A 17040-nucleotide genomic window follows, 5' to 3' on the forward strand; every position below is an offset into this window, starting at 1 on the left:
CTCGTATGTTCCGTGATGATCGTAAGTTGTACGATGCTCGTATGTTCCGTGATGATCGTAAGTTGTACGATGCTCGTATGTTCCGTGATGATCGTAAATTGTACGATGCTCGTATGTTCCGTAATAATCGTAAGTTTTAAAAAAATGATGGTAAGTCCTTTCATGACCGCAAGCCAAAGTTCATGAATGAATGCGTGGATTTCTGAGGATTACAAATAATGTAATGAATGAGTGAGTAGACTTCTGGTGATTACAGCGTAATTTACTGAATGAATGCGTAGACTTCTGAGGATTACAACGCAATTTAATGAATGAATGCGTAGACCTATTAGGATTACAAAGTAATGTAATGAATGAATGCATAGAACTCTATGTCCTGTTATATCATCATAGCGCTGTTTAATTCCATGAACTGTTCCCCCATGTAACGTTTCCTTTTTTCATTTGAGATCAGAAATGAAATTTGGAATTAAACATCAGAAATTTCTAGAAATTAGAACGATACAAGAAGCACAGAACTGTTTCAGCAGTGTAGCATGTAACTTTAACTGCCAAGTTGCAATCTTGATGCCGATGAAGAAATTGAAAATTTTCTATTATAAAAACGAAGCATTATACATAATTAGAAATATTCACCGAATTATGGTCGGATGAGCCTATAAATGGCCGCCTATAATTCAGCCAAAATAATATTTTACATCTGCAAGCTTTATACTCGTTCCGTAAGTGGAATAATAAATATTCAACTATAAATCTGAATAATGAACATGTTAACTTATTATCAACGATATACATGGCATCACATCCATCAGTATTGTCAACAATTAAAGATTGAAAGACCAGATATATCTTAATTTGAATACTCATTCTAAGTCATCCTTATTGTTTTTATTCTAATATCCTTTGGTGGGCATTATTGGCCCAGACTTAACTATTATTATATAAAACGAAATCTACCGCGCTAACACACATTTATTTTAACACTTAATCTAAATATAATAAACGACGAGTGCTTTGAGACCTTGTTCATGAGTATCCTTTGTTGAGGTCTACCCTTGTAATACGATTTTTTTATTAAAACTTGAAGATTCATGAGTATCCTTTGTTGAGGTCTACCCTTGTAATACGATTTTTTTATTCAAACTCAACGAAGGTACCGACCATGAATAAAATTTACACACCAAGCCATTGATTTTTTTACAGTTATTTCATCATGACTCGACTTGGAAAAAATTCAGTGCGCTAGCATCGATTCAAGATGAATAACGAATTAACTCTCCTGTGAACAATATGAAATTTTCACAGAAATGTAGGGAACATTTTTCTGAATTTTTTTCATTAAACAATAGTAACTGTTTCACGGAATTAAATTCACAATTAATGCAAGCCAAGTTAGTTATTATCAGGTCAATTCTAATTTTTCCTATGAATAGGAATAATATATTAATTTTTTAAATGAAAAGTTGGGCTGCTTGAGCTCTCCCAGAGTATGGACTTTTAAAAGAATCCCTCGCAATCTTTATTAATGAGTCACGTCTGAGGGCCAATTTCCAGTGGGCACAATCAGAAAAAATGGCACAAAAATTATTGATGCAAAAAGCGAAGTTGAAGTTGTTACTATAGCGCTGTAATAAGAATTGAATTTATTCAATGGAATAAAGCTCGTGATTTTGGTACACAACACAATGACCAATCTCGGGCCAGTATACAAAATGTTAATTCGTCTTTAGCAAATTATTACGCAAATCATGATACTTATTTCTAGGGTTTCCCCTCGATTACGTGATATAGCGGCTAAAATTCACTTTAAAATGGAAAACCTGTTACATTGCGTATCTATTAGAGATAAACCCGCTCAAAACGAGGGATTAATGTACATAAAGATGCCATAATAAAAGTAGTTTCGGCTAAGCTAAAAACTGCTCAATAAAAACGTTCCCGGTACCCGTTTCCCAAAGTTAACATTTCAGCGGAAAACGCGTCCACATCAAGCATGTCCCCTGCAAGTACGTCCCCTGTGAAAACACGTCATCGGAGAGCATGTCCCCGGTCAACACGTCCCCGGTAAGCCCGTCCCGGGTAGACACGTCCCCTCTAAGCACGTCCCCTGCAAGCACGTCCCCTGTGAAAACACGTCATCGGCAAGCATGGCCCCGGTAAACACGTCCCCGGCAAACATGTCCCCATTATAAGCACGTTTCACTATAAACACCTCCCTATCAAACACGTCCCCGGCAAGCACGGTCCCTACAAACACGTCCCCGGTAAACTCACCCCCGGCAAGCACGGTCCCTAAAAACACACCCCCGGCAAGTACGGTCCCTGCAAACACACCCCAGCCAACACGTCCCCGGCCAACACGTCCCCACACAACGTATTAACGGCACAACTATGACTGGACCCCAGCCTTCTCCTCATCAGGCAGGGGACTGTGGATGGTCCCAGGGGGGGAGACGTTGTCGTTGGCGCTGTGGCAACTTGTCTTGGTGCCACCCCTGGTACCAGCGCTGGGACACGTCGTGTCCAGGTACACCAGACGGAACAAGTTCGTCGTGAACTCCTCGCACTTGGCCAACGTACCTTCCCGGAGCTTGCGGTAGCTGCGGCCTGGGGGGGGGCATAAATGCGATAATTACCATACTAAGTTACTGTACTACATCAGTAACATCATCATAATACGTCACTGTACAACATCAACATAATATGTCACTGTAATATATCACTGAGATCATCATACTAAGTAACTGTACTACATCACAAACATCACCATACTACGTCACTGTAATATATCACTAACATCAACATACTACGTCACTGTACTACATCACCTCACTACGTTACTGTAGTACATCACTAACATCACCTTACTACGTCACTGTAGTACATCACTAACATCACCTTACTACGTCACTGTAGTACATCACTAACATCACCTTACTACGTCACTGTAGTACATCACTAACATCATCTTACTACGTCACTGTAGTACATCACTAACATCACCTTACTACGTCACTGTACTAAATCACTAACATCACCTTACTACGACACTGTACTACATCACTAACATCATCTTACTACGTCACTGTAGTACATCACTAACATCATCTTACTACGTCACTGTACTACATCACTAACATCATCATACTACGTCACTGTAGTACATAACTAACATCACCTTACTACGACACTGTACTAAATCACTAACATCATCTTACTACGACACTGTACTTCATCACTAATATCACCTTACTACGCCACTAGTATTTGACGGTACTCACTATGCTACATCTATATTCTCAAAAACTACATCGCTGTACTAAATACACGATATTACTATTACTAATTATTTTTTTATATTACATATAAAAACATTTGAATTTTTAGGCTGAACTACAAAAAATTTATTGTAATGGTCAGTCCATAATCGCAATAATATAGGGAAATTTTGCGTCAATCCTTTTAATAGGAACGCATGTCCACTATACAGAACTGTTGAGACTGGCCGCAATACACCAATAAGTAATAACAAAACAATATGACTGACTTAACTTCTTTACAATATTTTAATTCCTTTAGGCACGAAACACTTAATGGTGGTATAACACACTCATTGAATTCATGCACAAAGCTTATGAGTACTCACGGGATTTTACTCACAAGCATTGAGGAAAAATGCATACATTACGAGGAGATCGAAATTCTTTCTTTCAAGAAACTCAAGCATACAGATAAAATTTACGAACATGTAACAACATACGCAGGCAATGAGTAAAAAAATTGAAAAGTTTTCAAGAGAGAAACGTGCTGGTGAACATGTCCATCGCCTGTGCTGGTGAACATGTCCATCACCTGTGCTGGTGAACATGTCCATCACCTGTGCTGGTGAACATGTCCATCACGTGTGCTGGTGAACATGTCCATCGCCTGTGCTGCGAAATTCAACAGCGAACGAAACGAAATACAAACTGAAGCATAGATTTCTACTTTAAGCGCACTTTTTCAATATCGGTAACATAAATCCACTGAATAAGAATTTTCATGTTGCATATTTTTAATTTATACAAATTTCTTCCAGTGAATTGACGAAATAAACTGCTGTAAAATATTGAGAAGATCAGGGCATCGTTGGGAGACGACAAGTTGAAAGAAGATATGCAATCATCTGCATGCTAACTGATTTGAACTGCATGCTGCATAGACGTTCAAGCTGTTAGAGGTTAAACATGCAAGGAGGATCCACATCTCAAAAGGTGTTACTGGTGTGATTAAGGAGTTACTGCTACGATTAAGGAGTTACTGCTACAATTAAGGAGTTACTGCTACAATTAAGGAGTTACTGCTACGATTAAGGAGTTACTGCTACGATTAAGGAGTTACTGCTACGATTAAGGAGTTACGGCTACGATTAAGGAGTTACTGCTACGATTAAGGAGTTACGGCTACGATTAAGGAGTTACTGCTACAATTAAGGAGTTACTGCTACGATTAAGGAGTTACGGCTACGATTAAGGAGTTACTGCTACAATTAAGGAGTTACTGCTACGATTAAGGAGTTACTGCTACGATTAAGGTGTTACTGCTACGATTAAGGAGTTACTGCTACGATTAAGGAGTTACTGCTACGATTAAGGAGTTACTGGTATGATTAAGGTGTTGATATGTTGAGTAAAACATCTGTTATGTATTATACTAAGAAAAAATCATCAAAAATATGCAGTTCAAGTTAATGTTGCAGAGTCATGGCGCATGCGTCGTAATTTGCACAAGCAAAATGAACGTAAATTTCGTTATTCTAAGGACAAATTCGCGTGAATGAAAATTTAAACCATGACGTGCTGTGGCAAATGTAATTACTGACCGTTCTGATTTCTAGTAAGGATAGGACGGTACACATAATAATGTGGTATGAATAAAGATATATCTATCAATAGAACGTATAAGTAAGGTAATACTGAACATATATGAACCATAAGTAGGTAATATGACTAACTATAATAAAGCAGTACAGCACAGTTAAGCAGCAATCGAGCGAGAAATACTGAACATATAAGAACAATAAGTAGGTAATATGATTAACTATATAATAAAGCTGTACATCACAAGCAGCCATCGAGTGATATCTTAAAGTGGATCCTGATACGCAAGCCATGCTTACGACGTCGTGAATGTCTTAGGTTCAATAATAAATAATGGACGAATAATTTACGTTAACTGTAAAGTTAAAATAGAATTAATTGTGTTTGAGTAAATAATTTCTTAACTTACGTTTAGATTTTTCCTTCTCCTTCTTCTTGATCGCACGTACCTCCACCGCCGAGACTTGAACACATTAATAAACTTATGTTTTTTTTTGTTATTTAAAAGATTAAGTACCATATTAACGTTTCTAATTATAAATGCTATTAATTAGCCGACTAATTTGCCAATAAAGACAGTGCCGCATCGATTCTTTAGTTTAGACCAAATGTGAGGCCATTACGAAAAACAAGAGTTTGATGTTTAAAAAAATTGGCCTCTGCGGGTAATTTTATAAATTTAATCGAGAAATTAGATGTAGAATTCGATTATTAATGTATGAAAAAAGCTCATATATCTTAGTAGAATAGAATCAATTAATGCCCGCTAATAATTTCGATATTCAGTGTGGGATTGAATATCATACACTGAATAATATAAATAATAACTGAATAAGTGGAACTGAATACTGAAATTGTTGTAAGCGACGTCTAATGTTTTCTGTAGCTAATCAATGGTAAATGAGATGTTTTAGACTGTTGCAATATTCTTATTTTTATTACTTTGATTGTAGATATAATTGAAGGAAACAAATCTATCACACTGATATTTGTGCGTTTTTCATCGTTCACGTGACTATAAATTGCCTGGGTAGTTGTGCAGCTCCAGCATTAATACGTCACTTGTAGTTTATTGCACGAGACACAAGTCGATCTTTGTGCATTACTTGAGGCGTATATATAACTTTACCTTGATATTGATTTAAATTTGACTTCTTTATTTCGTATGAGTATATGGTAAAAAATATAACTCAGTACTCACTGCAGTGAGTGACAGTGAGCGCATTTTCTCGTCGACGAAAGCTTGAGGTCACGGACGGACGGACAGACAGACAGACAGACAGACGGACGGACATGGCGAGCACAATAGTGCATTTTTTCCATAAATGAGAAAATGCGCTAAAAATAGTAACATTCGTAGTTTTTAAGTACCGCGTTTGATAATTATCCCGGATAGTCACACGTGATATATAGTATAGGTGAATTTAGCCACACATTAGTGAATAATGTCGATATATAGGAGTTCTTCCCAGTGAAAATTTACAGGCGCGGCAGCTTCTGATTTGGATTACCAGAAGCTGGGGCGACTCTAAATTTTGTTACCCAGTGAAAATTTACAGGCGCGGCAGCTTCTGATTTGGATTACCAGAAGCTGGGGCGACTCTAAATTTTGTTAGGGATATAACGACGGCAGAGACTCCCACGATTGTACCTCAAAAAACAAGTGCGTAAATCCAAGCTTACGATGCAGTAAATTCAACACGAGTTAAGGTAAAATCAACGCGGTGATGCAGATACAATTTCAACACTTCACTCAAATAATAATAATTATAATAATAATTAAAACGTCACGCTTCGTACTTTTAAGGAAACCTTCGCTTGTCGTTTTATCGCGATTTTTGCCTGAAAAAGAGGAAATTTGATACAAGCAGAAAATTTGCACCGAAATAAAAAATTCGATTTCGAATTTTACATGAAAATTAAAACTCTAAACATAGAATAAATATCAAGCATATATCACGAATTCAATAGGAATTAGAAGTGAAAGAAGAATGGACGTTTCCCAATTAACGAAAATTTTGTCCACAAATTCAAACACTAAAGATATATTTTAAGAAAAAAATACGCTGTATATTTTGAAGAGAAAATACCGAATTAAATATCTGAATGTAACAAATCAACAGTCATGCAGCCACAAACTTCACACTCGGAGTAATGAATGGGTAATATTTTCTGAATAGTGACACACTTTTTACGTCCTTAAATTAAGGGCGTAAATAAATTTTACGGTCAAATTTTATCAATATTAATATCGACAAAATTTGACGTATCGATATTAATATCGATACATCCTTTTGTCGGGCCAACTGGGCAAAGATGACCCGTACAAGAGTAAGAAGTGCTTCGTTATCTGGACAAAGTCACGCTTATTCATTTGAGTGTCTACTGGTCTAGATGCAGCAACAGAAATGATTATTTAATGTAAATCAATATTCAAATTAAACCAAAATGGCGTACTAAATGAAGGATTCTTGTTGATTGCAAAATAATTGAGGTTCCCAAAACATTTGCTAAAAAAATGAATTAAAAGGCAAAATTGGAATACTTTAGGAGAAATAAAATCGATAATGTCATAATGAAAACGATACCTGAATTTTATGAATCCTCTCTTTCTGTCCTCTCAAGCTTTCCCATGACATATCCATGAGGTTGACACCTTCCCTATCAATATATAACTTTAATTCAAATTCAATCACCACCTCCTCCCACCAGTGGGGACCAAACAACCCATTTCCCCTCTCGGCAGAAACCAACACCCAGCAATACCGACTTTATTAAAGGTTCCAGCAGCCTCATCCTCAGCTGCGGGGATCAGACATGTAAACTTAGCACCCCCTTCTGGGGCAGATAAACCTGCCCCTGCATTGAAATTTCCCTCCCCTAAGGATGAGGACATCAAGACCGGCGCCCCCTCACCGGCGGGGAGAAGCGTCCCCCCGATGGGGACCAGCCCCTCACATCAAGACTACCCCCCTACCGGCGGGGAGAAGCGTCTCCCCGATGGGGACCAGTGCTCCACATCAAGACTACCTACCCCCTCACCGGCGGGGAGGAGTGTCCCCCCGATGGGGACCATCGCCCCACATCAAGACTACCCCCCTCACCGGCGGGGAGGAGTGTCCCCCCGATGGGGACCATCGCCCCACACCAAGACTGCCCCCTCTCACCGGCGGGGAGAAGTGTCCCCCCGATGGGGACGGCCTGGTGGGTGAGGGAAGCGATGAGGCGGCGCAGGATGTCTCGCTGCTGCTGCGCCTCCAGCGGCTGCAGACGCGCCACGAAGCGTACCAGGTACTCGATGGTGTACCGCGTGTCCTGCGCGAGGGTACGTGCTGGTACTGGGGTAATATGGCACCTGTACCTAGTGGTACTGGTGTAATATGGCACCTGTACCTGGTGGCACTGGGGTAATATGGCACCTGTACCTAGTGGTACTGGTGTAATATGGCACCTGTACCTGGTGGCACTGGGGTAATATGGCACCTGTACCTAGTTGTACTGGTGTAACCTGACACCTGTACCTAGTTGTACTGGTGTAATATGGTACATGTACCTAGTGGTACTGGTGTAATATGGTACCTGTACCTAGTGGTAGTGGTGTAACATGGTAATGCTGTACCTAGTGGTACTGGTGTAACCGGGACCTGAAGTACCTAGTAGTACTGGTGTACTTGGAACTGAAGTACCTACTGGTACTGGTTTTTATGGTTACTCACTTGCAATCAGTGGTTACACGGCATTTATTGGAAGTAAAACTCATTGAGGAAAAGAGTACCAGCAAAGTATTTTACAAACATTGTATCTCAGAGTACTTAATTGGTTTTCCCGAGTGGTATGTAGGTCACGTCAGTACCTCGTCAAGCACTACTTGTACTTGGACCACGTTAGTACCTCATCAAGTCCTAGTGGTACATGGACCACGTCAGTACCTCGTCAGGTCCTAGTGGTACATGGACCACGTCAGTACCTCGTCAGGTCCTAGTGGTACGCGGACCACGTCAGTACCTCGTCAGGTCCTAGTGGTACATGGAGACCACGTTAGTACCTCGTCAAGCACTAGTGGTACGTGGACCATGTCAGTACCTCGTCCAGCTTGCGCAGGACGACCTCCGGTTTGTGGGCGGCCAGGACGAGGTAGGAGAGCTCGTCCACCGACAGCAGCGGCGCCTTCAGGTGCTCCAGCCAACCCAGCAGCAGGCCTGCCAAGCGGGCAAGTGGGCGTGACAAGGGGGAAAGTAGATGTGACAAGGGGGCAAGTGGGCATGATAAGGGAAAAAGTGGGCATGACAAGAAGGAAGTGGGCGTGACAAGAAGGAAGTGGGTGTGACAAGGAGGCAATTGGGCGTGACAAATGAAGGGGGCATGTAGGAATAAGAAAAGGACGAGCAGAGTTGACAAGATGGCAAGAGTCACACAACGTGGAAGCATAAAACCTGATGAAGTGACGGTAGTGAAATCTGACTAAGTGATGAGCTATAGGTTAACCCTTAACTTCGCCAGTAAGGGGGTTGACTGTAACACTTAACCCCACCAGAATTGGAGCCGAATATTAACCCTTAACTCCACCAGTTATAAGTCGAACATCAACCCTTAACCCCCACCAGTAAGAAGCTGCGCGTTGGTCTCAGTAGCCAGTCTGTCCCAGGCCGTCTGGCGGATGTTGAGCTCGTGTCTAAATTGGCGCAACTGCTTCAGGTACTCCGCCCCCAGCAGCGTGTGGTCCACCACCAGCGCCTCGTACACGTCTTTAGCCTCCAGACACTGACATGCAAAGTATTAATATAATTATAACGAGTTTATCTTATGTGAAGTTTGTAAACATAATACAAGGCGATCAATACTACCATAAGAATGATAAGCTGATTACATCTGGAGTTTTTGGGCACGCTATATATGACTGTGTTAAGGAACTGCTGCCGTCAGCGTGCTCTTTTGGTAAAAAAGGACGGCAGCGTGCTTCTTTGCTGCCGTCAGTCCAATGGCGAACCTTTGGAATGGTTCACCGTTGGAATGGTCTCCTACGCCAATGGTTCATCATTGGAATGGTCTCCTATACCAATGGTTCACCATTGTAATGGTCTCCTACACCAGACCAATGGTTCACCATTGGAATGGTCTCCTACACCAATGGTTCACCATTGGGATGGTCTCCTACACCAATGGTTCACCATTAGGATGGTCTCCTACAAAAATGGTTCACCATTGGGATGGTCTCCTACACCAATGGTTCACTTTTGGAATGGTCTCCTCCACCAATGGTTCACCTTTGGAATTGTTTCCTACGCCAATGGTTCACCATTGGAATGGTGTCTCCTACACCAATGGTTCACCATTGGGATTGTTTCCTACACCTGCTAAAGTCACCTTATCATCCTGCTCAGTCAACACATTAAGGTGAAGGTTATTTATCATAATTTCATGGTCACCTTATCATCCTGCTCAGCCAGCTTTCTCAGGTCATGGCTGGATGATAGCTCCTGATAACAAAGGTTATCAGTAAGCTTCTCGTTGGTGACGCCATCGTTGAGTAAAGCATCGATGTTCTGATGAGGGAAGCCTGGTGAAATAAATGCATATTTAGCCTTGATTGATGCGAATGCTGGATAAAAATTTACCGTCGTACAAACATATTTGCAAGAAATTACTTGTCCCGCTGACAGTATTTCAAAACGTGACTGTAACAGGTTGTAAACAAGTTATAGAACATTAGTAAGTTATAGTACCCCTGACCACTTGACATGACTGTAACAGGTTGTAAACCAGTTTTAGAACATAAGTTATAGTACCCCTGACCACTTGACATGACTGTAACAGGTTGTAAACAAGTTATAGAATATAAGTTATAGTACCACTGATCACTTAACATGACTGTAACAGGTTGTAAACAAGTTATAGAATATAAGTTATAGTATCACTGACCACTTAACATCACTGTAACAGGTTGTAAACAAGTTATAGAACATAAGTCACTTAAAGTACCACTGACCACTTGACTGTAACAGGTTGTAAACAACTTATAGAACATGACTTATAATACCACTGACCACTTAGACACGACGGTATGTCACTAGCCTTGACAGTAACAGGTTGTAAACAAGTAATAGAACATAAGTTATGGTACCACTGACCACTTAGACACGATGGTATGTCACTAGCCTTGGCTGTAACTGGTTGTAAACAAGTTATAGAACATGAGTAATTTATAGTACTACTGACGACTTGTCTTGACTCTAACAGGTTGTAAATCATAGAACATAAGTTATAGTACCACTGACCACTTAGACACGATGGTATGTCACTAGCCGTGTTCTCATCGAAGGTTCGGTTAGGGTAGACAGCGGACGAGGGCATCGTGACGTGACCTTCTGCAAACTGCGGACTGCGGAGGTCGCTTGCGGACGTGAGCGTCTCGTCCGACGTCTTCCTCGTCACTGACGCTGCGGACGATCCTGGGGCTAAAGGATTAAAGGCAAAAATTTAATGTATTTATCAAGCAATATAAGGTACAAGCAATTGTTGAATAGTAACCGATGAAAATATAAATTTTGATATCTGGACATTTAAAGTTTAATTCATTACTTAAAATGCCTTTCTGACTTTCAAATTTTCTGTAAATTTTACATTTGATTTCGTAAAATGAATGATAGAATTATAAAATATTTTATTTAAATTCTAAATTTAATATAACTTCATAAACTTTAAGTGCTAGCGATCGTATTGAACTGGAGCTAAACGATTAAAGGGAAAAATTTAATTTACACTGGCAATATAAAGTACAAGAAACAGTTGATCAGTAAGCGAGAAAAATATATATAATTGATTTTGAATGTATGAGGTTTAATTTATTACTTAAAATGCTCTTCTGCCTTTCACTTTTTCCATAAATTTTACATTTGATTCCATATATACATAGATGAATGATAGAATTATGATAATATATAATAATAATAATGATAGAATTGTACAATATTTTATATAGATTCGAAATGTAATCCAACTCTATGAACTTCAAGACAAGTGATGGATGGTTGCCACGCACAGATGTTGCCACTCACAGATGTTGCCACTCACAGCTGTTGCCACTCACAGCAGTTGCCACTCACAGCAGTTGCCACTCACAGCTGTTGCCACTCACAGCAGTTGCCACGCACAGCTGTTGCCACGTCTCTTATACACATCTAGATGTGTATAAGAGACAGCGTCAGTACCTCGTCCCTGACCTCGTCAGTACCTCGTCCCTGACCTCGTCAGTACCTCGTCCCTGACCTCGTCAGTACCTCGTCCCTGACCTCGTCAGTACCTCGTCCCTGACCTCGTCAGTACCTCGTCCCTGACCTCGTCAGTACCTCGTCCCTGACCTCGTCAGTACCTCGTCCCTGACCTCGTCAGTACCTCGTCCCTGACCTCGTCAGTACCTCGTCCCTGACCTCGTCAGTACCTCGTCCCTGACCTCGTCAGTACCTCGTCCCTGACCTCGTCAGTACCTCGTCCCTGACCTCGTCAGTACCTCGTCCCTGACCTCGTCAGTACCTCGTCCCTGACCTCGTCAGTACCTCGTCCCTGACCTCGTCAGTACCTCGTCCCTGACCTCGTCAGTACCTCGTCCCTGACCTCGTCAGTACCTCGTCCCTGACCTCGTCAGTACCTCGTCCCTGACCTCGTCAGTACCTCGTCCCTNACTCACAGCTGCCACTCACAGCTGTTGCCACTCACAGCTGTTGCCACTCACAGCTGCCACTCACAGCTGCCACTCACAGCTGCCACTCACAGCTGCCACTCACAGCTGCCACTCACAGCTGCCACTCACAGCTGTTGTCGGTATGGGTGCGTGTCAGCGAGGGGGACATGACGCTGAGAGGAGCAGAGTAGGATACGCGTCCTGCGTCGCGGCTGAACTGCGCACAGATGAAGTAGGATGTGAAGGATGGGGTCCCCAGACGGTAGCTGATGTCCAGGGGGGCGAGCATGTGGGGGGGAGATGGACCACATCCACACAGCTTCAGCAGACGCTCACAGACCACATATACCAGCTGTGGGTATAGGGTATGGTGAGAGATACGCTATGACCTACACTTCACCACAATCTAACTTCTACATACTAGTACTTCTAAACTTCAACATACTCTTACTTCTACACGGTATTACTTATACACTTCTGCACACTCTTACTTCTACACTCTGTTACATCTACACTTCAACATACTCTTACTTCTACACGTTGTTACTTCTACACTTCAACATTGTCTTGCTTCTACACGCTATTATATACTCCTACACTTCAACACACTTTTACTTCTACACGCTATTAGTTATACACTTTTACACACTCTTACTTCTACACGCTGTAACTTCTACACTTCAACATACTCTTACTTCTACACGTTGTTACTTCTATACAACTATATTATACAACTTATACATACAACTTATATTATACAACTATATTCTATACAACTGTGAGTGTGTTTATAACTTATTATCTACGTTGAACGATTGGACTCGCATAATAAAATTTGATTATAGTTTTAAATAAATAAATTCTAAGGTTGTATCCACCACCAGGTGGCTCTATATATAACAAATTCTGATAATAAAATTCAAATAAATAAATATAATACATATTTCGATTAAAAATGTAAATAAATAAATTAAAATAATTCTAAGGTTGTATCCACCAGCTGCCGGGTGCTGGTCGTAAACCAGGTGGCTCTATACCGTATATAACTAATTTTGAATAAAAAATTCAAATAAAATAATTCCAAGGTTGTATCCACCACCAGTGGGCTCTATATATAATAAATTGTAATTATAATTTTAAATAAATAAATAACCAACACCAGCTGTCGGGTGATGGTCGTCAACCAGGTCGCTCTATATAAAACAAATTCTTATTAAAAAATAAAAAAAATAAAAAAATTCTAAGGTTGTATCCAGCACCAGGTGGCTCTATAAATAACAAATTTTTATTATAATTTCAAATAAATAAATAACCAACACCAGCTGCCGGGTGCTGGTCATCAACCAGGTGGCTCTATATATAACAAATTTTTATTAGAAATTCAAATAAATAAATTAATTCTAATGTTTTATGAATTTTGACGGCTATGATCTGGTGTGCTATTAACAAGAATACCACGATTCGATGTTGAGAGAACCACAAATGTACAAAATTTGTGTACCTACTAAAAGATTATAAATCTTTATGTATCACAATTATGAAACATGAAAGAACATGCAAGACACGAACATGATAGCCATAGAATTATGACATGATAAAATAATATGCTAAGTGTTATGGTATTACCGTTAAAGTTGTTTTGTTATGTTAAAGTCGCTGGGACTTACGAGATGGAAGACGTATAAACTTGATAACAGGATAGGCATTTCCATTGTATTTTATTAAATTGTCGTACTGTTTGTACGACATTAAAATATAGCCGCAGGCTTTACCGAGTTAATATGAAATAGGTAAAACAATTACTAAATGTTGGTAAAACCGAAAGCCAAAAATAGTTAAGAAATAATGAGCATACAAAACAATGAGAATAAACTGTGTAACAAAACCGTGTCTGCTTAATTAACAAAATTAGTACTAAATATTGAATTTGAACCCTGGACCTAGACTGTTCTTAAATAATGTTCAAAACAATAAATGAATAATGAATTGACACTGCGAACCTAAACCTATTTTACAACACTTCTCTTTAACTTCACTTCTTGTCTGTCTGTCTGTCTGCTACAAATCTTGTAATCGAAATGTAACACACTTCTACTTATCCTATCGATCTGAAATTTTGCACACTTGTGTAAAGTTGGAGACAATGCATGAATCAAATGTCAAAATAAATGATTTTAAAAAGTAAANAACCAGGCAATACAAGTGAAGGCCCTGGTAGTGGCTGTGTAGAACCAGGCAATACAAGTGAAGGCCCTGGTAGTGGCTGTGTAGAACCAGGCAATACAAGTGAAGGCCCTGGTAGTGGCTGTGTAGAACCAGGCAATACAAGTGAAGGCCCTGGTAGTGGCTGTGTAGAACCAGGCAATACAAGTGAAGGCCCTGGTAGTGGCTGTGTAGAACCAGGCAATACAAGTGAAGGCCCTGGTAGTGGCTGTGTAGAACCAGGCAATACAAGTGAAGGCCCTGGTAGTGGCTGTGTAGAACCAGGCAATACAAGTGAAGGCCCTGGTAGTGGCTGTGTAGAACCAGGCAATACAAGTGAAGGCCCTGGTAGTGGCTGTGTAGAACCAGGCAATACAAGTGAAGGCCCTGGTAGTGGCTGTGTAGAACCAGGCAATACAAGTGAAGGCCCTGGTAGTGGCTGTGTAGAACCAGGCAATACAAGTGAAGGCCCTGGTAGTGGCTGTGTAGAACCAGGCAATACAAGTGAAGGCCCTGGTAGTGGCTGTGTAGAACCAGGCAATACAAGTGAAGGCCCTGGTAGTGGCTGTGTAGAAGTGAGCGGTGTAAGTGAAAACAAAAGCAGAATTGCGAAAAACGCATCTTTTGAAAATGATAAACTAGTTGACGCTTATTCCTATATTGGCAACAAAGAAATACTCCTAAATGAGAATCGAATGGTTAGCTGCAATAACTCACCAGTTCGAAGTAGCCCTGTGGATTTAAAATTAAAAACGACGCCTGAGAATTATATCGAAAAGCCGTGTAAACGACGGCGGCTGAGTGATGTTCATGACGAAGCTGTCTCAAGTACATCGCTATCAAAACCTAATATTAGTGAGAACGGAAGTGAAGAATCCTGTCAAAGTGTGAATGGAATAAACGACGATTGTAAAGTTGATGTTATTATTGAACAACAAGAACAATGTTCAGGGCTGAAATGTGAAGAGTTTTCTCTTAGACACCGTGCCCAACATGACCTGAAACCCCAAAATTCAGCCCAACCTTGTCGCTGTGATGATAACTGCGTGAAAATACCTGATGTCCTGACTACTGCAACTCCTAATGATGCGAAGAAAATTGCTAGTATAATGAAGAATAATATTTCAGGACGAAACCCTGCCGTGCCTGCCACACGCACACTGCAAGTTGTTTCTTGCCCTTGGCTCCCTCGTGTCAGTGTTGGGTTCACGGTGTGTCAGGAGGGAGTGAGGGGAGTGTGGGGAGGAGGACTCAGAGGGGGAATGAGGGAAGTGGGGCCAGGGAGCAAAGAGGGGGAGTGAGGGAAGTGGGGCCAGGGAGCGAAGAGGGGGAGTGAGGGAAGTGGGGCCAGGGAGCGAAGAGGGGGAGTGAGGGAAGTGTGGCCAGGGAGCGGAGAGAGGGGGAAATGAGTGAGGGAGCTGATGAGGGAGTGAGGGGATTGTGGCGAGGAAGCGGAGAGGGAAAGTGTGGGTAAGGATTGAGACCAGTTCTTAGTATCTCAAATGAAGCAGTTTATTGCTCATTCCAGTCATTCGTGTTATTGAAAACTATGTGCTAGTTTTAATTACCTACACATAACGACTGTCTGCAAATGACTACCTATATAATTTAAAACTTGCATTCCTATCTTCTGCACTAAAAATAAACTTATTAAATCTCCTATTGACCTGCTACGCTGTTATGCCCCAACAATCAACTTTCTGAACGTATAACACGAGCTGTAATGAACGTTACCATTCATTTAAAATACACTAAGAGTTACTATGTGTATAATGTCAATAATTAACGAATATTGCAGCGGCGGTAATAGATTTAATTTTCATTTCATGTTGGTGTACCTTCCATATTAACCTCTCCTGTGCACCAAAGGAAAAGGCTGTGTCATATGTTTTAGTTTTATCTGAGCATTTAAAGCGGTAAAAGTAGCTCTTTTGAAGCGTTAAAAATGGCTTTTTAAAGCGCTAGAAGTAGCTCTTGTAGAGCGCTAGAAGTAGCTCTTTTAGAGCGCTAGAAGTAGCTGTCCAAAGACTAAAAAACGTGTTATTTCTTTCATTATTGTTCTGTATTAGATGATAAAAATATTGTTCTTGTTTTTCTATGAAGAATAAATATTATTTTGTCATTCCAGTCTTCAATTATTTGAAATTTACATACCCTTGTTAGGTCTCCTTAATAATAATTGCTATGGAGTGAAAGTTACTTATTACTGAACATTAATTAATTAGCTAATTAACACACGGTTATTATGCCCAGAAAAAAAACCATGGTTTTGTTCCCTGGACAAGAACCTCGGTTTGGATG

The 17040-nt window shown here is 40.5% G+C and overlaps 2 protein-coding genes across 2 annotated transcripts; one reads left to right on the forward strand and one right to left on the reverse strand.

Annotated features, from left to right (window-relative positions):
* Positions 1 to 2389: 2389 nt before the first annotated feature.
* LOC125177883 lies at positions 2390 to 12826 on the reverse strand. The gene is made up of 7 exons (XM_047880463.1): positions 12667 to 12826; positions 11135 to 11314; positions 10286 to 10416; positions 9461 to 9620; positions 8943 to 9058; positions 8027 to 8174; positions 2390 to 2607 (listed from the first exon to the last, which is right to left on the reverse strand). Exons 1-7 carry the CDS (start codon positions 12824 to 12826, stop codon positions 2390 to 2392), a joined length of 1113 nt encoding a protein of 370 aa, XP_047736419.1.
* A 1879-nt stretch (positions 12827 to 14705) lies between these two features.
* On the forward strand, positions 14706 to 15588 carry LOC125177884 (loricrin-like; the record flags this gene model as incomplete). The annotated part of the gene is given in 1 exon segment (XM_047880464.1): positions 14706 to 15588. A coding segment is annotated over 1 exon segment (883 nt), but the record flags the coding sequence as incomplete, so codon positions are not given.
* Positions 15589 to 17040: the final 1452 nt, after the last annotated feature.

Source organism: Hyalella azteca, unplaced genomic scaffold (assembly GCF_000764305.2).
Source record: "Hyalella azteca isolate HAZT.00-mixed unplaced genomic scaffold, Hazt_2.0.2 contig5420, whole genome shotgun sequence".
NCBI classification, from domain to species: Eukaryota; Metazoa; Arthropoda; class Malacostraca; order Amphipoda; family Hyalellidae; genus Hyalella; species Hyalella azteca.

Excerpts from the sequence above, each read along its gene's own strand:
- LOC125177883 (XM_047880463.1), bottom strand. The coding sequence starts at position 12,826 with ATGCTCGCCCCCCTGGACATCAGCTACCGTCTGGGGACCCCATCCTTC. Across the intron at positions 11,315-12,666 it reads CACCCATACCGACAACAGCT|CCCCAGGATCGTCCGCAGCG; the intron begins GTGAGTGGCAGC and ends TTAATCCTTTAG. Across the intron at positions 9,621-10,285 it reads TGGCTGAGCAGGATGATAAG|TGTCTGGAGGCTAAAGACGT; the intron begins GTGACCATGAAA and ends TTTGCATGTCAG.